At 32.2% G+C, this 22,000-nt stretch overlaps 1 protein-coding gene across 3 annotated transcripts in view; it reads right to left on the bottom strand.

Annotated features, from left to right (window-relative positions):
- The window catches only part of LOC145297915 (uncharacterized), a 145,813-nt gene that overhangs the window by 5,256 nt on the left and 118,557 nt on the right, over positions 1 to 22,000 (bottom strand). For all 3 annotated transcript variants that reach the window (XM_080144253.1, XM_080144254.1, XM_080144255.1), the window contains 2 exons: positions 7,084 to 7,216; positions 3,425 to 3,511 (listed from right to left, as the gene is read on the bottom strand). In XM_080144253.1, the coding sequence (XP_080000379.1) occupies positions 3,425 to 3,511; positions 7,084 to 7,211 (215 nt within the window). In that variant the 5' untranslated portion in view covers positions 7,212 to 7,216. The remainder of the gene's footprint in view (positions 1 to 3,424; positions 3,512 to 7,083; positions 7,217 to 22,000) is intronic.

Here is a 22,000-nt window from a genome sequence, read left to right as displayed (position 1 = left end):
ATTAAAAAGTAAATAATTAATTTACTCACCAAAGTTTTATATATCACAAATTGAAGATAAAAGATCAATAAATAAATAATATATTTAAATTTAAAACAACAAAAAAAGAATAGTTTTTTTTTAAATTTACCTGTAAAGTCCGAAATTTAAAACTTTTAAAAATCACATTGTTTTTTAAAAAAAATTTTTTAAATAAAACCTTGGTCCTTGCTCCTTTAATTGAAAAAAAAAATTAGGGTTTGAATTACATTTTTCGAGTAGTTATAAGCTTGGAAAGACAGGGGGTCGAATTATTAAATATTTTTCACGAAGTTTCTGACACACCTAATGATGCAATAGAAAATTAAGTATTAATGAAAATAGTTTTCAATGAATTTTCAAGTTGATGCATAAATACACAGCATGAAATCAGGGGAAGTAATTGATGTCCGCCTTGTTACAATTTATGGCGGATATCGCAATCATGGATTCGTCAAAGTACATTTTTCAGTTAAAATACGAGGGGCGTGCAATAAATAATGCCCCTGACCCACTTCCAATAGCAGTAGAGCAACGAAACTTGGCACAGTTATTAACCAAAATCTTAAAGAATATATATATATATATATATATATATATATATATATATATATATATATATATATATATATATATATATATATATATATATTAGGCACCGCCAAAACTGGGGGGGCAGGTCAGTACTTTTTGACGGACCGTCTTTTTAAAAATCTACCAAAAATCAGGTAATTATCCGATCAATACGAAATTTTCAGCGATTATTAGGAGAAGAATGAACTTTATAACAGTGTACTTATTTTTCATAAACGATATTTATATATATATTTTTTTTTTTTTGCTTACAACCCCCCCCCCCTTGTTTTGAAGTGGGAACAAATATGCTTAAAATAATCATCTGAAACTGAAATCAACATATTGTGTTGTTGTAAGGGACAGAATTATAGATTAAAAAAAAAAAAAAAAAATTGTTTGCATACCTTATTTTGACGTCTGAATATCAGAACTTAGATTGTGTTTAATTATCCCGCTTTTGAGTTTTGAAGTATGAAATTCGGTGAATATGTTAAGTAAAATAATTAATTTAAGTTAAGCAAAACAAAAAAAATTTTTTTTTAAATATTTATACGAAAAAAGCTACTTTAAAATTTTTGATAAATAAATTAACAATTTTTTTTTAGCGAGCCGAATAATGCATGCATGACCATTATTAAACAGGGCATGCTTTGAATAATCGATACCAAAAAAAAAAAAAAATTCGATAAATATTGTGCCCTTTGTGTTAAAAATAGCATCATTTTTTTCGATCCCGTTTGAAAACGTTTGCCGCCTTTCGACTACGGTGGACCAAACGCGCTGAAATAATTTTTTTTTATTCTGCTTTAAATTGCCCCCCCCCATTTTGGGGAGCCTGGCCCCCACACACATACACATTAAAAACCAAACGCATACAAATGGTCACCCATCTGGTACTGGCCAGCCTCAGCTTAATAATACATTGAAATTTTCGTCACTGAAAAATAAGTTTTTTTTGGCCTGTTTGGTCTTCCATAGTTTGCTTTTTATCAAACGAAAACGTAAACAGAGTCGATCTGAACTCTACGTCAACGCGAAATATCTGGTTACCTATATGAATAAGTGGAATTATTTGAAATTCAGGTACTTATATTATAATATTTTTGCATATTCTCTTAGAAAATCATCCTAAATCTTAGTTAGACAATAAATAAATTAATTAATTATTTCAAAACCCCTTTTTTTTTTAAATATTTAAGTACGTTTTTTGTGCAAGACAAAAAATGTCAATTGTTAACTTTTTGGGAAAATTTAACATTTAAAATTGAATTAAAAATAGTAGAAAATGTTTGACATTATTCTGTTTTCTATATGATAAAATTCAGGGTTTTATCTTTCTGGAAAAAAAAAAGTTACTCAGAAATAATGGATTTTAATAAATGTAATTTCGTTTTAAAAAACAACAACAACTTGATTTTGCGGCCATTTTTGGCGGTGCCTAATATATATATATATATATATATATATATATATATATATATATATATATATATATATATATATATATATATGCTGGGTTCGAATCTATCGTGACACCCTGCACTAATAATTCCAGAAAGGATGAAAGAATAGTGTTTGTAGGTATTTGATAATTCTTATAGTAAATAATTATTACAGCCCCCTTAAAAAAACAAAAAACAAACTCGTTTCTTATAGTTGAGCAGAGCACTTTCAGTGTAAATAAAGTCGGTCAATTTAGCCCGTATGTGCAGATCATCATATAATGGGTGGGTTCGAGACTCCTAACAAACGGTGCCTCAGTTCGATACAAAACACCCGATGAAGGCCGGAGGGCAAAACGGCCGAAACGTTGTGACTATAACAACCAAGATGAGGAAGTCAGTCCGACAATCTCAATCAATATAGATTTTTGTTACATTTAATCTTATATGTATACTTTCTGACTATTTCAAAAATCCATCTAATATACTCTAAATATTTAATTCCTATTTTTAAGCTAAAATATGCTTAAGTTAATAGTGTTTTCCTAAAATATATCGTTATTATTATGATATCGTGATATCCCGATTTTCAAATTAAGACTAAAAATGTTCGATTTAAGTTCAATTAAATTAATTTTTATCTGTTATCTATACCAACTACTAAGTTATTATTTTACAACTAAGAATGTTTGATATGGTATGATATTATGAATGAATGAATTAAACTCTCCCCAGGAAACGATAGTTCTGCGAGAGTAGCTCTTAGTATGTTTTTCTGTGTGTATACGGGTTTATTCACAATTGGTTATGCGTACATTAGTCTAGGGACATCTGGCTTATACCATGCAGAAATTTTACAATTTTTGATTCCGGACAACGCCGAGTAGAAAAAAGATTCTATTACCTCCCATCTCTCACTTAATAAATATATTAATGTAATGTTAGTAAAGTGTGGTTAAAATCACAGTATGAAGAGAAATAATGTTGATAATGACAATCTATGTAAATAATATATATAGTTATCTGTGTATACTTGTGTGGATGTGTGTTTTTGGATGAATAAACTTTGTGTCTATATTAACAAAAAAAAAACATTTTCTATATAATACTAACACCCTCGTGCCATTGCTTACTTGAATTCAAATTCTCGTCGTTGGGGTGTTTAAATAGATATTCTGTCTCGATAGTGCCAAATCTTTCAATCACACAAACTAAAATTAATAAATCTAGTTAGACTATAACTTCATTATTATTATTATATTATTATTATTATTATTATTATTATTATTATTATTATTATTATTATTAATAATAATAATAATAATAATAATAATAAAAATAATAGTAATAATTTAATTAATTTTGATATAAAAAACTGATGAACTTACTTTGGAATCTTCAAAATGGAACCAAGGGATCTCCTTCGGGACCATTTCATCCCCACAAATATTCGACAGCTATCCGGACACTGAGACCTTGTGGAAGGAAAAAATTAAATTCAATAAAGTTGGCAAAAGGCTGTTTGAACACACACACACACACACACACACGCACGCACACACACATGTATATACATCAATTTCTCGTTAGAAGTTATTAATTTTGTATGTTTCTTCACATCCATACTACGTTATTTTATTTGTCTTCGTGTCTTTCTTATTTTATATATTCCTTCATTCATTCGTTCCTTCCTTTCCTCTTGTCTTTATTTTATTCTTTTTCCTTCATTCGTTCCTTTATTTCTTTCTTCCTTCTATCTTTCTTTCATATTTTCCTTATTTCTTCTTTCTCGTCTCTCTTCATTCGTTCTTTCTTTCTTTCTCCCTTCTATCCTTTCTTCATTCCTTTTTTCTTTCCTTCTCCCTCTCTCGTTTCCTATTTTTCTTCTTATTATTTCATTCATTTTTTCTTTCTTTCAACTCTTCATCCATTTATGCCTTTCTTGCACTCTCTTTTCGTTTATTTATTTCGTCCCTTTTTTCTCTCTCTTTTTTTCGTTTCGTGTCGGTTTCTTTTTGTTTTCATTATAAGTGAATATCCAACTTCATTTTTTTTTCCCCTGTCTCACGGTTTTTTCCATTTTTTTTTTTTAATAAATTATTCCGTTTTTCGTCCTTTTCTTTCGTTATCTTTTCTTTCACTTTTCCGTCTATTTTTATAATTTCTTCTTTCTATTTTCTTTGTTTATCAACTTTATTAACTCTATTTAACTCTAGTTAATATAATTCTTCTTAGATTTTCACGATTATGGTTTCTTATAATTGTGTTGTGCTGACATTCGAACAAAAAAAAAGCGAAACTGGTTAAAGTCAGTTGAAGCTGCGAGTTGGAATGAAAACGCTTAACGATTTACTTATCAACTCACTAACCAGTTGTTGCTACCCGACACGGACTTTTATTATTGTACCTTACGGAATAAATCTACTCTATATTATTATATCTGTACATACTCGACGGTACAAAAACTTGTCAGATAAAATAAACTTTGTTTTTGGTAGCATTGAATGCAACCGGTTATTTTATGTCGAATTCTATTACAGATTGGAGATAATTTTCTAATAAATAAACTATTGTCTTTGGATACGTCTGCGTCCGACTTGTCCGCATGGAGACAATAGAGCGTGATATTATCAGCAAATATACACATCTCTGACACGATTGCACCAAAGAGGTAGTATATGAAGATCCGGAATAATAAAGCTCAAAGTACCATATCAATATTTTATTTTGGCTTAATGATATTATAGAGGAGGGGGCATTCTTGCACTGGGAAGTGCTCTTATTGTTATTTATTATATACAGGGAAATTGTCTCTTTGTAAGGTAGCTGAAACTTGAAATATACACAATAAACTCCCATAAAGTAACATCGAATGTATAATATCGAGAATGAAAAAAAAAATCAGTAGGAAATACATGCATTAATGTTGGTTAGATATATGGATATCAAGAACGACCTGGATCGTTCTTTTAACTAAGAATGATTTTATTATATTAAATATTCGTAAAGTTGTGATATTATAGACTCCTCTTCATTCCACAGCTATGACTACTGGGAGAGATTAGCTAGGAAAATGAACGACAATAATAAGGCGAATTCATGGAAATCTGCAGACCATTGATGCCATGACAATTATTTGTTAACTTTCCAGATAACGATGGAGATATTAAAATGTGAAAAAGGCAACTGTGGTTAGTTTCCAATGATAAACCAAATGAAAATGGTTGCGTAGGATTTCCGGTCGAGAATACATATATTTGGGGGACACTGATCTATGAAAGATTTTGATAAATGAGTTTTCACTGGGACAGATCAACAGCTAATGTTCGTTCTCCTAGCCACGACGATATTAGACATTCATCCCAATTACAATTATGATTTATTTTTTAAATTATTTTTACCGTAGCGTGACCACTGAGACGACCATCTACTAACTGGGCAGCAGAACAATAATCATACAGCGTGTTGTTTTCTTGTGACCGCAAAAATAGCAACGGAAAAAAAAACCCCAGAAAGAAGAAACAAGTAATAAAGGGGCGAAAAGAAAAATATAGAGAAAAAACACGGACACATAGAGAAAACGAAAACATGATAAAAAAAATAGTGATCGAAAGAAAATGGTGAGTAAATGTTTATTTTCTACTTCTAAATTTGCATCCCAAATAAATATTTTTTAAATAATGCCTATAACTAATGTAAATAGTTGGATTATTGGCACTTCTGCAGTATTCGTGCGAACGCCATTGTAAGGGGGCGATAACTCCAATTTCTTCTTGGTCAAATAAATAACAAACAAGATTTTTTTTTCTGAACACAAAAATTATTTGAAAACCAAAACATTGACTGCATAAAAATTTATCAATATATAATTATAAAAACATTTATTTAAAAGTTTTCGTAAGAATATATAATTTTAATAAACAGTTTTGTAATTAAAGCAACTTTGGATTTTATAAAATAAATTTTTTTTTTTTTAACAAATAAATAATTTTGATGAAACATTTTTCAAATTAAAGCAACTTCGAAGAGTCAACAGCAATTTAATAATGTAAAAGAAACATTTTTCTGAATTAAAGCAACATTGAATTTTTTTCCGAAACATTTTTGGAAGTAAAGTATAACTGTGGCAACTGTTGATTGAAAAATCTGCGTAAGAAAATACAAATTTAATAAAACAATTTTTTAATTAAAGCAACATTGGATATTTATATAATAAATAGTTTTTTTTTTCAAACAAAGTACAAGTTATCGTCCCCTTTCTTTGACCGAAAAGCGCCACATGGTGACAGTTTACTGAAACACAAAAAAACATGGCGCTCGCCCAAATACTGCAGAAGTGCCGAATTGTCTTCCATGTATTATAACTATTTATTTGTGTAGATAAATTAACCAGTACCATTAAGATTGTAGATAAATAAATAATAAAGCCGTATTTCTGTCTGTTCAATGCGTCATATATGACGTCATAACATGCATATGTGTACATTATATTACATAGCAAATTACATCATATGATATAATGTCATGTGATGACATCATATATGATGAAGATAAATAATAAAGCCGTATTTCTGTCTGTTCAATGCGTCATATATGACGTCATAACATGCATGTGTACATTATATGACATAGCAAATGACATCATATGATATAATGTCATGTGATGACATCATATATGATGTCATATGTGATTACGTCATATGTGATGCCGTCATATGTGATGCCGGCATATGTGATGCCGTTATGTATGCAGTCAGAGCGAAAAAGTTTAAAAAGGAGGAGGGCAAAATAAAAGTAAACATTCCCAGGCAACGTTGGGTAAATTATCTAGTGTTATAATAAAATCGTATTCCTTTTCTGTTTGTTTGTTTGGTTGGTTGGTTGTTCATAGCAGATTACATCATAACAGATGACAGCGAGATAACGAGTTCGACAAGGTTGGAGGTTACATCGGCTGAAATGTTGTGGGAATAACACTTACTATGATAACAGTAATCCGAATAATCTAATTAATACAAATAAAATGTTGTGTTCTGCTGTTACTTACATCATACAAAGGTATGAGCAAACACGCGCCGTGTCACCTGGGCGATATTCTTTTCTTTCGACTCCAATGCTCACCGAACCAAGGAAGAAAAGTGTCAACAGAAAAGGGACGAGCAAGGAAGATTCCATGTTTCCTGTAAAAAAAAACAAAAAGCAGTTTGCATTATTTTTATTAACAAAGTGACGTGAATGAGGCTGAAAGGCAAAGTGACGTGTGCGAGGCGGACATGAATCGATGAACCCAAACGAATACTTTATGTTTACGACTCGGCGAATCTGTAGCAGTTTTTAAATAAGGATCTATTTTCTCTCGTGGAGAAATATTTTTGCGATGCGATTTGGTTACAGACCAATCAATCAGCTTGCAGGGCGAGTTGATTTCTTCTGTCTCCTGAAAAAAAAAAACTACTTCAGCTCCTTTGGGAATCACGGTTGGCTGACAGAGAGAAACTTGAAAGAAACGAGGAAAAGCATCCTTCCTCTATCTCCTGTTTCTTTCCACTGGACACTCGAGCATTAGATATCTTATCCCGAGGAAAACTACCGACAGACTTTTTGGGGACCAAAGAATTTTCTTTTTTTTATTATTATTATTTGAACACTGTTCAATTTTCTTCCAAACGTATATGTAATTAAATAAATCCTTTATTGTTCCTATTTACTTTGCCGCCCCCCCTCACATTACATTACATTACTTTGCCTCCTCACAAGGACAGAGTTAGACACCAGGATCGTTTTTTAATGTGGAGAAAGGAACAAAAATAAAAATTGTCTCAGGCGTGAAGGATTGTCCTCCACTAACCGAAAAAAAAAAATGGAGTGTCGTATCAGAACAGATACTACACTTTGAGATATTAAATCCTTTATTCAGGTTAAAATTACAAAGTAAGTTCAAACTGAACAAAAAACTTAGGCACAAGGCCAACTCCAAAGGGGGGGGGAGAAAGGGGATCGTTGGTCATCCTTGTCACTCAAGGACTAAACAAAAGTTTCTGTTAGTTAGTATCTTCTTTCACGATAATACCGCATTCACCCTTTCATACGGGGGGACGTCCTACTTAACACCCAATTTATAAAACGTGTAAAAACAAAAAAGATAACAATAAAGGTAATGCAATAATTCATTTGCGTCCAGGGCGGGAAAGAAAAAATACCAAGGTACTACACTTTGATCTTGAACGAAGGTCAAGAAAAGCAATAAATCCTTTATTGTCGTTATAAAAAAGTTTTGGCTTTTTTTAGTGCGAAGGATTGCATTACATGCAACTAATATATAGAAGTGCGTCTCATTTCTATAAACTTATCAACCTCGATGCAAGCATCCTGACGCCATTCCAGTCATTGTGATTGAGAAGCTGCAACCGGAACTAGCTCATACTTTAACAAAATTATACAATCAATGCTTATATAGGAATGTGTCTCATTTTTTATGAATTACTAGACTACCCGTGACCCGTTGGGGCACTATTAAAATATATATATTTTTTTTAACATTGATATTGGTTTATAATCATGTTTTAAGATGATTACAAAGTCAAAGGATTTCACAAAGTCAGAATACACTGTGATGTCATAACAGACTCTGTATTCCCTCTCTCGTTCCCCTGCCCCATTCTTTCATTTCCCTACCATTTCTTTCCTCTTCCTCTTTCTCTTACTTATTCTAATTTTTTTAACATTGACATTGGGTGATAATTATGTGTTTATAGACTTAAAGGATTTCACAGAGTCGGAATACATTGTAATATCATAATAAACCCTGTATTCCTTTCAATATTTACACGAACGTATAATGTAACACAAAGCCGGAAGGTGAGGGGAAATTCACTGCTTCAGTGGAAGAACCAAGCTGGCCTTTAAAAATAGCCTAAGCAATCCCATTGGCATTCCTTGGCAGGGAGTCTCGTGCAATTGGTAATACACCAACTCCTTCACAAAGAGGGGCAGCAAGACCTGATAAAGTAGTCATCCTAAGACTAACAAAGACTTCAGTCCAATAGTTAAAAGCCACCGAATTGGCTTGTCTCTGTCGGACGGATTGTCAAGAACGTATCTAAGAGGATCGTGCCACTATCGGGAATATCGGGCAATACCTGATGCGCTCCCAAAATTCAAACCTTAAAACCAACATAACGAAACAAGAGCCAGCAGAACAACCTCTATCACGAAACTGACGAAATATTTGGACAAAGGTCTCTCCAAGTGAGACAGAATCAGAAAACAAGTGTGCTACGGAAAAAGCCTAAAAGAGTCGTCAAAAATACACCAAAACTGCCATTGTAAAAAAAACTGAAAAAATGGGCCAACCAACAGCGTGCTAAGTATTTTCTGGATAAATTCACCCAGGACTCTATAGATAAGGAAGGCTCTATAGCGGTGGTTCTCAACCTATTTTGGGCCATGCCCCACCTAGGGATTTCTAAAATCCTGATGCCTCCCCTACTACTACTACTACTACTACTACTACGTGCATATATATATATATATATATATATATATATATATATATATATATATATATACACACATGCGTACAGAAGAAGCAGCAGCAGTAGTAGTAGTAATAGTAGTAGCAGAACTACTACTACTACTACTACTAGTACTACTAGCATATATATATATATATATATATATATATATATATATATATATATATATATATATATCGCACACACATACACGGCCGGACGCTCCCCTTAATACAAAGATTCACTATGAAACAATTCACTGTTAATAATAATAATAATAATAATAATAATAATAATAATAATAATAATAATAATAATAATAATAATGAAAAAAATAACTCATTCTCAAATTGCCCTATAGTCTTTGGTATAGTAAGCCCAAGGGTGCACGTCGTGCCCATGCCCCACCAAAATATTGCCATACCTCACCGGTGGGGCATGCGCCCCACGTTGGGAATGACTGCTCTATAGACTGATTAAAAGGAGGATCGCTCCACTATAGTCAGGAGACGATTATAATCGCTTCTGAAAATCAAGGCTTGATGACCAATGCTTTTAAAAAGATGAGCGGTCTTAGCAATGACGACAAATGCAGGTTCTGCCACACAGAAGTAAAGAATGTGACATCTAGCAGTAAGGTTCTGCTGGGGGACGACTACTACGCGACATAATGTAAACATCTTCACTGAACATAATGTAAAAAGTTGAATTTCGAATGCAGCAGAAAACAGTTGGAAATAAGTCATACACCATCCATTGTGACTATACAATCCCTACAGCTACGTACCTAGAAAACGGAGCTATTAAACCTGACATAGTGATATGGAACGAGGAGAAAGAAGCAACCTTAGTAGAAGTTAGTGCCCCCGATGATGCCGTATTAAACAGAGTTGAGAAAAAAAAAGATAACAAAATACTAAGGTTTTGTGTATGACATGAAAAGAAACTGGAATCTTAGGAAGATCGCTATCATTCCAGTTAGTGGACTCATGAAAAAGAATTTCAAAAAACTACCTGGCATATATACCGATGAACCAAGTGCAAGAAAGGGGTTCAAACAATTGATTCTGTAAAGATTCTGACCGCCCCCTTTAAAGAATCTTAGAAAGATCTCTCGGTTGGAATACATAAGAAAACGGGTGAATATTTGCCATCCGGTATCTTAAACTGATAAAAAAAAGTGATTTGTTGGTTTTTGTTCGATAACTAACAGGTGTTTATTTGATATTGACATTCAGAGTGATGGCATCCCCTTAAAAGGGTAATTTATGCAGCATAAGTTACTGACGAAATAATAATAATAATAATAATAATAATAATAATAATAATAATAATACAAAAACAGGCATGACCAAGTGGGGAGGGTGGTACACTGGGAATTGTGTAAACGACTGCATTTTGAGCGGACAGACAAATGGTACAAGCATAAACCTGCAACAGCACTCGAAAACGAGAACCACAAAATCCTATGGGACATGACATACAGACGGACAAACCCATCCAAGCAAGAAGACCAGATGTCGTAATAATTAACAAGAAAGAAAAATTCTGTCAAATCGTGGACTTTGCAGTCCCAGCTGATCACAGGGTGAGTATGAAAGAAAAGGAGAAACGAAGCAAATACACAGAGCTAGCCAGAGAGTTAAAAGGGATTTGGATGATGAAGAAAGTCCAAATAGTACCGATAATAGTAGGAGCACTAGGAACAATCCCGAAAAACTTTGAAAAAAGAATGTCAGAAATTGGAATCAGAGGAATAACTGCAAAAGTACAACGACTAACGATAATGAAAACGACTGAAATATTAAGGAAAACCCTTGAATGCGGAGAATAATACAAGACAATATAACGAATAAGCGTTACAGGGAATGAAGAACACCGAAACTGCATATTTACAAGTTCTACACCCCCCATCATGCATTCCCCCCATTGTTTCATCACCGATCCCCCCCCAAAAAAAGATACCAAAGGGCCGAGAAGGGTCAATAAGGACTGAAAGACCGAGGAGCGAGCGCCAACCAGACCTCGGCTGGACAAGCGCAAAGAGAACTGGGACCTTGAATGCCACTCAAATTCCAGTATAAACCAATGGCCACTACCAGCGAGAAATCAATGGTAAGCGGCTGTTGCGATGATGCAAATTCATTTGCAAATGCTATCGAAGGAGGTGGAGAGGGCTGGACGTCTGGGGAGACTTGTTGTCACTCAGCTTCCAGAGAACACGACAGGTTTCCAATCAGATCGTTTGTTGACTTGTGTGAAAGCTCGATGTGAGCCAATAATAAAAACTAGGGTCAGTTCTCAGTGTGGGCGACCGAAAAATACAATTGCGAATTACTTAGCACCTCTATCCAGTCATGGTTGACGGAATAGGAGCACGCTACTCCCGCCCCCGTAAAGTAAATAAAGGATTCCGCTCAAAATTTCGTCCAAATTCCTGAGTCCGACAGAAACATTCCCGAGTTCGACAAGATACACATGAAGAAGGTCGGAGGTTATATCGATCGAAACGTTGTGAAAATCACACTCAAGATGAGAAAAGTAGTCCGATGAATCCAAATAATACGAATAACTAATCCTCATCTCAAAAATTCAAAAATTCAAAAACGTCATAAAAAAATGTTTGGAAAATTTGAAAATGCAAATTTGTGTGAAAACTAAATGATGTGAGTCGATTGTGAATGAACACAGTGTGTGTTATGAGCTAAGCTGATCTACCTATATAAGGAATTAATGGACTTATCAAGACAATAAATACTGTTACACGTAAAACGTCGTGGCAAACTCCCTAAAAACGGGCACTCTGGATTAGGACAAACTTTTAAAAATCCCGTGCCTTTCCCGATTAAAATGAAATAAAAATCTAATGCATAAAAGGCAGAATATGATTATATAATTATATATAAAATGTTCGCCCGTCTCCGTATTTTCAAACCCTATCTCCTCTGAAACTAAAAGTCGCAGAGCGGCGCTAGGGGGCTCAAATGACTGGATTTTTTTTTTCGGAACGTTCTTTTATGGGTTTTTAGCCGGTTAAAATAGTTGTTAAGGAGCCAAAAATGGTGCGAAATTGAAAAAAATCGTTGTACATTTTGTGCATTCATCTTAGTTTATTTTAAATTTTTAATCAATTCAGATGCGTGCCATGTTCGTAAAGTGGTAACATCACCAGCTTTGAATGCTACAGTTTTGCTTTCGGTTTCAATTCTAACTGATGGCATCCAAATACTTTTTTTTTGTTTACTTTTGATATATATATATGTGTGTGTGTGTGTGTGTGTGTGTGTGTGTGTGTGTGGTGCGGGGTTCGAATCGTTCGGCTGGTGTTAATCGTGACACCCTGCACTGAAGAATCCCGAAAGGATGAAACACTAGTGTCTGTAGGTATTTAATTATTATAGCAAAAAAAAAAAAGAAAAAAAATTATGACAGCCCCTTTAAGAAATTCATTTCTTATCGTTGAGCACTTTCAGTTGAATTAAAGTCTGTCAATTTAGCTCTTATGCATAGATCATCGTATAACGATTAGATCACTCTCTGACTGACGTAAATGAACATTTAAAAATTAAAATGTTTAAATTCAACGCTATTTCACGCGGTTAATGGTAGCCGAATGGATACGGTCTCCGCCAATCGAGCCAGAGATGTCTCGTGGTGCGGGGTTCGAATCGTTCGACTGATGTTAATCGTGACAACCTGCACTGAAGAATCTCGAAAGGATGGAACGCTAGTGTCTGTAGGTATTTAATTATTATAGCAAAAAAAAAAAAAATTATATATATATACACACACACACACATATAAAGCTGTGTGTGTGTGTCTGGTCACGAATAGGCTCCTATATGGTTGACTATTATAGAAAACTGATTACATATAATCATAGAAGATGTATCGAAACACAGGAATGGGTATGTTTGATCTGGCAGAAGGGTGGTTCATTAAAATTGTGGGGTCTGCGTTCGCGCCTGGTCCACAAAGAATGTAAATAAAAAAATTAAAAAAAAAACGTTTACAAGTGTTTTTGATATAGATGTACATAATAATACTTTGATAAGTATGTTTTAACTTAAATAGGGATGGTATAATAAAATTGTGGGGTCTGCGTTCGTGCCTGGCCTCCATAGGATGGGAATAGGCACAGACTTTAATAAAGATTTTCATATCTATCTGCATAAGTATACTTTGATAATTATGTTTCAGTTTGAAAAAATATGGTATAATAAAATTATGGGGTGTTCGTTCGCGCCTGACCTCCATAGAATGGAAATATTTCACAAAGTTTAACAAGGTTTTTTAATATAGATTCACAGAATATTGTGATAAGTGTTTCAGTGTGAACAGGTATGGTATAATAAATTAAGGAGGTTATCTATTCTATTTTTACTTTCATCATATTTTGCTTTGGTTTTGATATCCCCAAATTCGAAGCTATTTCTTTACAACCCCTCCTTTTCATAACCTATCATACTTTCATAAATCCGAGTCCATTTTCTCTAGGCTGATTTTGAACCCAGTCAACGACGGGTACTTTTGCTATTATATATATAAAGCTGAACGTCTGTGTGTATGTCTGGTCACGAATAGGCTCCTATATGGTTGACTATTGTAGAAAACTGATTACATATAATGATAAAAGATGTATCGAGACACAATAATGAGTATATTTGATCTGGCATAATGATGATTCATTAAAATTGCGGGGTCTGCGTACACGCCTGGTGCACAAAGTATGGAAATAAAAAATTAAAAAAAAAAAACGTTTACAAGTTTTTTTGCTATAGCTATACATAAGAATACTTTGATAAGTATGTTTTAACTTAAATAGAGATGGTATAATAAAATTGTGGGGTCTGCGTTCGCGCCTGGCCTCCATAGAATGGAAATAGGCACAAACTTTAATAAAGACTTTTCATATCTATCTGCGTAAGTATACTTTGATAATTATGTTTCAGTTTGAAGAAATATGGTATAATAAAATTATGGGGCGTTCGTTCGAATATTGTGATAAGCGTTTCAGTGTGAACAGGTATGGTATAATAAATTATGGGGTTTATCTATTTTATTTTTACTTTCATCATATTTTTCTTTGGTTTTGATACCCTCAAGTTCGAAGCTATCTCTTTACAACCCTTCCTTTTCATAACCAATCATACTTTCATAAATCAGAGTCCATTTTCTGTAGGTTGTTCTTGAACCTAGTCAACGATGGGTACTTTTGCTAGTATATATATATGCTTCTTGGTTCGTTAGTTAACAATAAAACGATATTTCTACATTACCAATTTAATTGAAATTTTCAGACAGTCTATCCTTAGAGTCGAGGAATATTTTTATGTTATTAAAATAAATTAGCATTGCAAATTATCAATAAAATAAAATAAAAATATTTTTCGTAAGTCGATTCTACGAGACTGCTCGGTTTTATTTCCGGTTGTTATACAATTTCGATTCATGCACCACGATTTAACGACTCTAATCGATAAGTAAAAAAATCCCCTATTTTAAAAATTTAAATCCATTTGTTTATTTTCCCAATTTTTTAATTTAAAAAAAATTGCTCGCGAAAAGGTGCGTTGAAACATAAAAGTCGAAGAGCCTTAACAAAACCATCTTCGTTGTAAAAATCATTTTTAAGAAAATTTGCAGTACACGGTTACTTATTTATTTATTTTTAAACAGTTGTTTCTATATAAAAATAAGAACTTTTTATTATTAAAACTATAAATTGTTAGGTGAAAGTACATTTCTTTCGAAGAAAATTCACATGCATTTTGGTAACGTGCTGAAATAATACCTTTTTTATTTTTTATTTTTTCAGCCATTCTTACTATGGAGAGGGGAGGGTGTTTTGTAACTATTCTGTGCTTTGAACTAATAATTTATTATTACTAAAAAATAAAAAAAAGATCTCGTGAAATTATATAAAAAAGATATTGTGAAAGTTGAATTTAACTTAAAAAAAAACAAAAACAACGCAGAGACGGCACGTTCAACATTATAGCCGGAGCCTATTTGGCAATAAGGTCCGATTAAGATTTGATTGTCTTGTTTTTGCTCTTGTTTTTCACCGTAAATTGTTAGGTTAAAGTTTTTTTTCCAAGAAAACTTTTTAAACAAAATTGAAAGTACACATTTTTTTTTTTTTTTTACAGAAGTTGTTTTTATATAAGAAAATACTATTGCTTTTTCTTTATTAAAGAAATTGTTAGGTGAAATATAGAAAAGTTTCTACCAAGAAAACCGTTATTTTTTCAGCCATTCTTACCATAGGGAGGGGATGGTGTTTTGTAGCTATTTTGTGCTTTCAACTAAAAATTTATTAAAAAAACAAAAGGTACATTTTCACATTAGGTTCACCTCCACAATTTTTAACATGGGTAGGTTGGGGGTGTTTATTCCGAAAACCGTTCTTAACATGGGGAGAATGGTGGTATTCATTCCAAAAGCCGTTTTTAACATGGGGAGGTTAGGGGTGTTTATTCCGAAAGCCGTTCTTAATATGGGGAGGTTGGGGTGTTTATTCATGGTCGCCAGTGAATTATAGTGCATAGTACAGGTTTGTATATCTCGAAAACTACTTGCCTCTGAAAATTTTAAATGAGATTTTCTTATTCAGCATAGTCGAAAACCATTAAAAGTGGTCATTCTAAAGAAAATTGTGGAGTTGGACCTAATGTAAAAAAAAAAAAAAAATACAAAAAAAAAAAAGAAGGCATTGTGAAATTTAAATTTTACTTGGAAAAACTATTTTAAAATAGCGCGGTACCCAAAATAAAAATAGGCAGAAGCATACCCCCTTCGGGTTTGTACTTGCACAAAGATTTGAAAAAGTTGTCAACAAAAACAAATATATAACAAGTAAATGTTTTCAAAGCAAGATAAGTTACTTTTTTTTACCTAACTGGATAATTTTTAGTGTTTTTATTTAATGTAAAATGTTTATTCGGCTCGAAAAACACAGCGTTTACCGCTATATTTGAAAATTACAAATGGTGGCAGACTCTGCGTAAAACACGTTAAGTTTGGAAAAATGAGTAAAAACTTAAGAACAATACAAAATACTGTTAAAAAATCCACCGATTATATGTCAACCTATGTCACGGTAACATATATTGAGTGAGTTCCTAACAGTATTTTGTATAGTTTTTTTTAGTTTTAACTCATTTACCCAAACTTAAGATGTTAAACACAGTCATCCGCCATTTGTATTTTTCAAATATACCAATAAATACTGCATGTTTTCGAACCGATTAAACATTTTACATTAAATAAAAATACTAAAATCTTAGCCAGTTAGGTAGAAATTAACTTATCTTGCCTTTGATAACATTTATTTGTTATGAATTTATTTTTCAACAACTTTTTCGTATGTGTGTTTAGTAATACAAACCCTTTTTATTTAATGTAACGTTTAGTCGGCTCGAAAAACAATGTTTAACAGTGTATTTGAAAAAAAAAAAAAATGGTGGCCGACGCTGTTGATTACGTTAAGTTTGGGAAAATGAGTTAAAACTAAAAAAAAAGATATAAATACAGTCAGAAATCCACCGAATATGTCAGCCTATGTCACGGTGGCATATATTCGATGAGTTTCTGACACTGTTTTGTATAGTTTTTAACTTATTTTCCCAAACTTAACGTATTCAACAGTCTGCGGCCATTTGTCTTTTTCAAATACATCGATAAACAAGCCGATTAAACATTTTACATTAAATAAAAACACAAAAAAATTATCCAGTTAGGTAGAAACGTAACTTACCTTACCTTTGCTTTCATTTATTTGTTTTTGGACAACTTTTTCGAATCTGTGTAGAGTAACCCTCTTCACACAAATATTAATTAAAAACTCAATTTTTTTAATACAAAAAAACAAAACAAAACAAAAACAAAAAAACTCGATTTAGCGTTTCAACATTTTAGCAACGTTCGGCTTAACCCACTGATTGTTGGTCGAGCCCAGGCCGTGATTGACGGAAACTCCCGAGGATCCGGATCAAATTCTGCAAGAGTACCATTTTTTTTTTTTTTTTCATTTTCGCCTTTTTTTCACTTTTTGTAATGGATTGCTGAACTAAGAATATAATATATATATATATATTTCTCTTTTTATTAGATTTTTCCATTACACCAAATTGAGCCACAGCAATATATATATATATATATATATATATATATATATATATATAAATTCGTATTCCTGTCTGTTTGTTTGTTCGTTTGTTTGTTCACAATTTCATTACTATATACAAAAGGTTCCTTACTTTACTCTTTCATTTATTTCTATATATAGTTTCATTCTTGCAAAGTAGATACAATTAAGAGATCACGTAATTTGCATATGACATTAAGAAAAATCGATTTTATTAACTAGCAGTATCATAATTAATGTTTCTAGCGAGAGAAATGTTTAAGTGATCTATTTAAAGTCGTTGTTTAATAAATTTTAAACAATAATTATATTGATAACGTATTTAATTTATTTGGAATTATTATTCCAACATCGAATTAAAAAAAAAACTTTTAGAGTTATTTGCCCTTAGCATCTTCTGAAAATTTCATTTGTTTGTTGTTATTATTCTTTAAACAGCTATACAGAAATCGGTAAATTTTTACGATGTGACCCACTGACCCAGCGTCGTTTAATACAAAAAAAAAGAAGAAAATGAAGATCTACTAGTCCCCTCTAAATTCCACAATTTATACTTTTCTTGCTTTTTTCACGTTAATCTTATCTAATAAAAACCTAAATTTCTAATTAAAAAAAGGTAAATTTTTACGACGTGACCTAGCATCGTTTAACCCCTAATAAAATTAGAACCTACTTTTTTTTGGCCCTAATACGTTTAAACAGCCTTTATAAATAATATGAAAGAAGAAGAAAAAAAATTAACATTTTAAAGTGGGGGATCACTTTTCTAAATAAATTTAACGTAAAATTAGCACCCACTTTTTGGCCACAAAGCTTTCAACGAGACATGTCATCTGTAGCATTTTTTAAGCTTGACGATCGAGAGGGGGTGACAAATACAGTTTTTTTGTGGTGGGGGCGAGGATTACATTTGAAACATAAAATAATGACAAATTTAATTAATTTTTATGACACCATTCTGTACTTTCACCTAAAAATTTTATAAACAAAATGAACCCCAAAATATGACAAATTCAATTTTTTATTTTGGAGAGGGGAGAGTTACATTAGAAACATAAAATGACGAAAAATTTAATTGTTTTTGGAATTAATTTTTGGTAGAGCTTAATTTTTTAGGGGTTCTATCTACTTGGCTATTTTTTTTCTTGCGATCGCAAGGGCATTCGCTGCTATGAAAATGATTTGTATAGCAGGTGTATTCCAAACAGAACTTTATGTCATCCCAGGCGACGCTGGGTATCCATGCTAGTATATATATATATATATATATATATATATATATATATATATATATATATATGACGAAAAAGAAATGAACCAGGTTCGTTGTTATAATAAGTCCATTAAAAAAACAACAAAAAAAAATATCGCGAATTGTAATGGAACCCGAAGCGCTTTTCGTCAGACAAATTTTTCAAGAATATATGTCTGAATGTCTTTTTTTTCTTTTTTCTTTTTTCCCGTAGAAATACTTATACGAAAGGGATAACAAAATAATAAAAAAACTAAATAGAATGTGTCTCCCCAAATAGTTCCAACGGTAACCGAAGTATTTGGTTGGTTGGTTGGTTGGTTGGTTGGTTGTTCTTGTTTTACGGCATATCAACCCTTTTCTGGTTATTTAATGCTGAATGCAGTGATTTTGAAGAAATTTTTTTTAATACAGTATATTTGTTTTTTTTTTTTTTTTTTTTTTAAAGTCGGTTTGTTTAACCCATAGTTGGGACCCTAACAGGTACTACCAGTCCGGGTCAGAGTGGACCTGGGAGCAATGGCAATTAAAAGGTGGCTCCACACTCTCCAAAGCTCGCAAGCTGGGGCGTCACCATCGGATATAGTTTAATTTTAGTTCGCTGCTTTATACATTCCTTAAAGACGTAAATTGTTACTAATCTCGAGAATCGAAGTTTGTTTATGTGTAGTAATAAGGATGCGTCGTTGTTGTCGCCATCGTCGTGGTCGGCGGCGTCGTTGTCTGCGTTGTAATTCAAATAAAAAAAGTTCAAGTGTTAGTTCAATAAGAACGGTAAGGAATTAGTAAATATGCGTACCAGAACTATAAAAGAACGGATAAAAGTAAATAAATAAATAAATAAATAAATGAATGAATAAAAGTAAATAAATAAATAAATAAATAAAAGTAAATAAATGAATAAATAAAAGTAAATAAATGAATAAATAAATAAGTAAATAAATAAATAAATAAATAAAAGTAAATAAATTAATAAGTAAGTAAATAAATAAATAAATAAATAAAAGTAAAAAGTAAATAAATAAATAAGTAAATAAATAAAATAAATAAAAGTAAATAAATAAGTAAATAAGTAAATAAAAGTAAATAAATAAATAAGTAAATAAATAAATAAAAGTAAATAAATAAATAAATAAAAGTAAATAAATTAATAAGTAAGTAAATAAATAAATAAATAAAAGTAAATAAATAAATAAATAAATAAAAGTAAATAAATTAATAAGTAAGTAAATAAATAAATAAATAAATAAAAGTAAATAAATAAATAAATAAATAAATAAAAGTAAATAAATTAATAAGTAAGTAAATAAATAAATAAATAAATAAAAGTAAAAAGTAAATAAATAAATAAGTAAATAAATAAAATAAATAAAAGTAAATAAATAAAAGTAAATAAATAAATAAATAAAATAAATAAAAGTAAATAAATAAATAAATAAGTAAATAAATAAAAGTAAATAAATAAATAAATAAGTAAATAAATAAATAAAAGTAAATAAATAAATAAATAAAAATATGTGACCTTAGATGCCCTTTTTTGTTTGTATCGTACGCAGTTACTGGGCAAATGCCTTAAGGAAATCCCGATAAGCTAAGTTTGTCTATGTATTTGACGAACTCTTCCTCGTAGGTATAGTGGTGTACAAATGTGTAAGCAAACCTACATAAAGTATAGCTACAAACCCCAAGAAAGTGTCCACGGCTAGATACTATACTGTAATTGTGTTTGGTATTTTATGTGTGAGACTGACGCCATTTAACATTTATACAGAACGTTCGTTTATAAAGGGGGAGAATTGTTATTCCAGAATATGGGAATAGTAGGAGTTCAGCTAATCGAAGTAAGCGGAATTATGTTGGGGAGAATTCATTAAATCGGTAGTGTTTAAAGGAAAGACTATGTTATGTATATATATGTAAAAATCAGTTAATGGCGGTCCAAGTTCAGCAGGGTAAGAAAATGTATCATTGTCAACTGGCAGCGGCGAGAGCAATAAGTAATGAGAGAGAAAAATAAGAACTTCTTCCTTTGTAAATGTGGCGATTGTGATGGTGATTCTCAGCGGATATAATGTAACATTTTATTAGTACGACCGAATGTGGCAGAAATGGTGGTCATAACCTACTTAAGATAGTCGCCATCAGGGTAGATATATTGAATTCGTATGTGGCACGTGTTGTTGAAAACCTACGCTACTTTGTTTCAGAGAAGAATTTCCGCAATCAAAATATTATATATATATATATATATATATATATATATATATATATATATATATATATTAATGCATCTAAAACCAAACTCCTATCCTTACATCATCAACGCTCTGATCCCCATCTGGCATCAATCGGGATGGATGGCTCTCGTCTGGGAGAGGCCCCGTGTTTTGACAAGCTTCTGGGTTTGACCTTTACTTCTGATCTGAAATGGAACACGTACATCAAGTCTGTTGCCAAAGTCGCTGGAAAGATGGTGGGATCCTTCTACCGCTCCAGAAGATATCTCACTACTGATGCAATTCTCTATCTATATAAAAGCCAAGTACGTCCAAGGATGGAATACTGCTGCCATATCTGGGCAGGAGTTGCTAAAAACAGCATATCCTGCCTTGACAGAGTACAAAATAGACTTCGTGGCTAAGTGAGGGATGCCCTTTTCTCTACCCTGCAACCTCTCTCCCACAGAAGAGACGTTGCGAGTCTATCCTTGTTTTATTGTTATTTCCATTGCAGGTGCTCGTTTGAACTCCAATCTCTGGTCCCCCCTCGCCAATCTTTTACGAAAAACACCCGTCTAGCCGAATCCACTGTGAAAAATTTCCCCCACTCTTTATCTGTGCCTAAATCAAAACGTGGATTCCATGAATAAAGCTTCTTTCTTAGAACTGCACGCCTGTGGAACTCTGTTCCGTCTGCCTGCTTCCCACCTGACTACAACTTGGATGTGTTCAAGTCCAGCGTTAACAAATTCCTAATGAACCGCCCCCTTAAGTAAACACCTCATCAAATCTCCACACTAACATAATGTACTTGCAATAACCCTTATCCC

Source organism: Euprymna scolopes, chromosome 18 (genome assembly GCF_053919585.1).
Source record: "Euprymna scolopes isolate OS-2025 chromosome 18, ASM5391958v1, whole genome shotgun sequence".
In the NCBI taxonomy this organism is placed as follows: Eukaryota; Metazoa; Mollusca; class Cephalopoda; order Sepiida; family Sepiolidae; genus Euprymna; species Euprymna scolopes.
Note: the sequence above shows the minus strand (reverse complement) of the source record. Positions and strands in the feature narration are given on the sequence as shown.